This window comes from Brassica oleracea, chromosome C6, assembly GCF_000695525.1.
Source record: "Brassica oleracea var. oleracea cultivar TO1000 chromosome C6, BOL, whole genome shotgun sequence".
In the NCBI taxonomy this organism is placed as follows: Eukaryota; Viridiplantae; Streptophyta; class Magnoliopsida; order Brassicales; family Brassicaceae; genus Brassica; species Brassica oleracea.
Window position 1 is genome coordinate 12,769,034 of NC_027753.1, and position 2,756 is coordinate 12,771,789.

General features: G+C 48.4%; 1 protein-coding gene across 1 annotated transcript; it reads right to left on the bottom strand.

Moving 5' to 3' along the window:
- Positions 1-275: 275 nt before the first annotated feature.
- Positions 276-991, bottom strand: LOC106297514. Its single transcript, XM_013733741.1, has 2 exons — positions 733-991; positions 276-640 (listed from the first exon to the last, which is right to left on the bottom strand). The coding sequence occupies exons 1-2, from the start codon at positions 989-991 to the stop codon at positions 276-278; spliced, it is 624 nt and encodes a 207-aa protein (XP_013589195.1).
- Between the last annotated feature and the right edge of the window lie 1,765 nt (positions 992-2,756).

The window sequence follows — 2,756 nt, forward strand, 5'->3', positions numbered from 1 at the left end:
CACTTAAACATGATTACTACCTAATCTCTCTACAAATCTCCCATTAATCTTCTCTAATCTTCCTAAAATCTCTCAATACCTACTATATTCTCTAAAATCATAGGCAGGAGCCATTCTATTATGAATGGATCTGCCGTATCAGGGGGAATGCCCTGTAGCGTCCGAAACACATCCTCGAACTCACTGACCAGCGGTATCCCATCTAGGTCACCACCCCCCACGACCTCCTTAGTGGTGATTGTGGCCAAGTAAGCCTCACAACCCTTCTCAAGCATCTATTCTGCTTGGATTGCTAATACCACTAAGCAACCTGAGGCCAGCTTAATACCCTGGAACCTGATCGGGGGTCCACACCCACTCTCAAACTGCACCCTACCCCGGTGGCATTCTAAGGTGGCCCGATTCTTTCCAAGCCAGTCCATACCCAATATCACCTCGTGATTCTTAAGGGGGACTACAACCAGATCCACAGGTATTACCCTGTCCTGGATCATCACTGGGATGTCCTTAACTATGCATGGATCACCCCCTGTCCCAATCTGGAACAAAACCTTTCCGATTAACCCTGGGCTCACAAAACTGTGTGTAGCTCCAGTGTCGAAAAGTACGTGTGTTTCCACACCACCAATACTTAGGATCCCTACAAAGACTCAATCTAAGTATCTAATCTGTTCTAGGTTCCGTACCATGCAATTCTACTGAATTGAAAAAGAATAAGCCTAGAATTATTACCAGTGATCGACTTGAACGGTTTAGTCTCGTCCTCGTCCTTGGACAGCTCGTAAACCCTTGGCTTAGAGGTCTGGCCCCGGCTCTGGCTTGGCTTGCTTGCCTCACCGCAGCCCTTCTCCTGTTTTGCTTGGAGTTTGGGACATTCTCGTTTGAAATGTCCTGCCTTTCCACGATGGTGACATCCTCTGGTATCACCCCCACTCGAGTCCTGTCTGCGGCCTTGTTTCGGCCCTGGACAGTCCCGAGCTGAGTGATCCATCTTGCCACATCTTACCAGAAGATGCATGGCTCCTGGATTTCGGCTTAGCCTCTTCGGCCAGGTTAGTCTCAACCATAGCCATCCTCTCCACGAGTTCAGACACTGTCTGGAAATGACCAACCGAGCAGTAAGTTCGCAGTTCGACTCTTAGGCCCCGGACAAACCTATGTATCTGTACCGTCTCCTCGTATCTGCACCGTCTCCTCTTCGAGCTCCTTACCTACATAACGCCTGAGCCTGTTGAACTTCTCCTTGTACTCACGCACTGACATGCGTCCCTGAGTCAAGTCCAGGAACTGAGACTCCAGACGATCCCATGCTTCAGCTGGAAATTACTTGTGGTTGAACTCCACCTCAAAGTCTAAGAAACGCTCAATACTTCCATTGGTGTGTTTTCCCAGAGCTAACCACCAGTTGTGTGCATCACCTTCCAGGAAGTAAACTGCAATGTCCTTCTTGTACTTCTCTGGGCAACGAGTTGAGCTGAAGTTCCGAGCTAACCTGCTCCTCCACTCGTCGGCCTCAATAGGATCAGCACTACCAGCAAACTGCTTCGTACCTAGCTTCGAGATGTAAGCTAACAAGCTCAAATAATCCACTCTCCTAGCTGGACGAGCTGGTGGGTCGATCTCCATTACATCAGCCTCGACCGTAGCTCGATCCTCAACTGTCCTAGCAGCTGTTCGAGCTACCCGTGCAGCTTCTTGCGCTACACCTGCTGCTGTCCCAGCTGTGTGAGCTGCCCTCTGAGTTGCTTGAGCCGTGGCCTGAGCTGGTGTGACCTGGCCCACAGAAGAATTCACCAAGGGGGTGAATAATCGAGTGAAAGCCAACATCTCAGTGCCCATGGCCTTAACCACGTCTAACACCTCGCGCATGGACGGCTCGGCCAACTCTACTGCACCTGTTCCACGACCCGTCTTGTCTCCTGCATGGGAGGATTCACCTTCCTCTTCACATACCAACTCCTGTTGCTCGCCCAGGTTATATACCTGAACCTCAGTAGGTAGGATCGGCTCCAAGGGCTCCCCGGTCTCATTGTTAACCATCCCCGTCTGGGTTGGTAACACTTGGGTGGGATTGGTCCCATCTCCAACAACCGGTACAGAAGCACCAGCCGCAATCTTGCCCTTCCGTGACTCTATCCTCTTAGTCCCCTTAGGAGTTGAAAACACAAACCAGTTAGTCCCATGAACTTGTTTAAACCTCACTCGACACACACGGTTTAGTAAAACATCATATACTACTCAATCTTACCGTGAGACCCAAGCCAGAAGTGTGGTGAACACATAACCCAGCAAATCCTAGAATCAAGCATGCTCTGATACCAACTTGTAAGGCCCGATCCTGGCTTTAAGCCCAAACTGATCCGCGACCTTACCATACAACATTTGTATGTCTGATTCCGGTTTTAATGTCTTTTAAATACTAAGTTCAATTCCATTTCAAGTGAGGTTCATGAACAAACAATCTTATCAAGTGAACATAAGGCAAATCGGATTGTATATATAGTAAGTGAGATCCATACATCATCCATAGATTCATACTAATAGGTTTACACACTTAGTCTATCATAAGTTCACAGCTTGCACAATAGGCTATCAATACTTCACATCTATCTACAATGACCCATTCACCACACATCTTCCCATGGCTTGAATCCTCACGGGATCTCTCCATTACCACGTTCCAGGTCCGATCCTGAAACCACACAAAACCACAAGATAAACACAACAGGCCGATAACCTAAACATCAAGTCTAAGA

Bases quoted from the DNA above. Each gene is read 5' to 3' on its own strand.
- LOC106297514 (XM_013733741.1), bottom strand. From the start codon at position 991: ATGGATCACTCAGCTCGGGACTGTCCAGGGCCGAAACAAGGCCGCAGA. The intron at 641-732 runs GTAATAATTCTA...GAGTCTTTGTAG, and splicing joins ACCGTTCAAGTCGATCACTG to GGATCCTAAGTATTGGTGGT.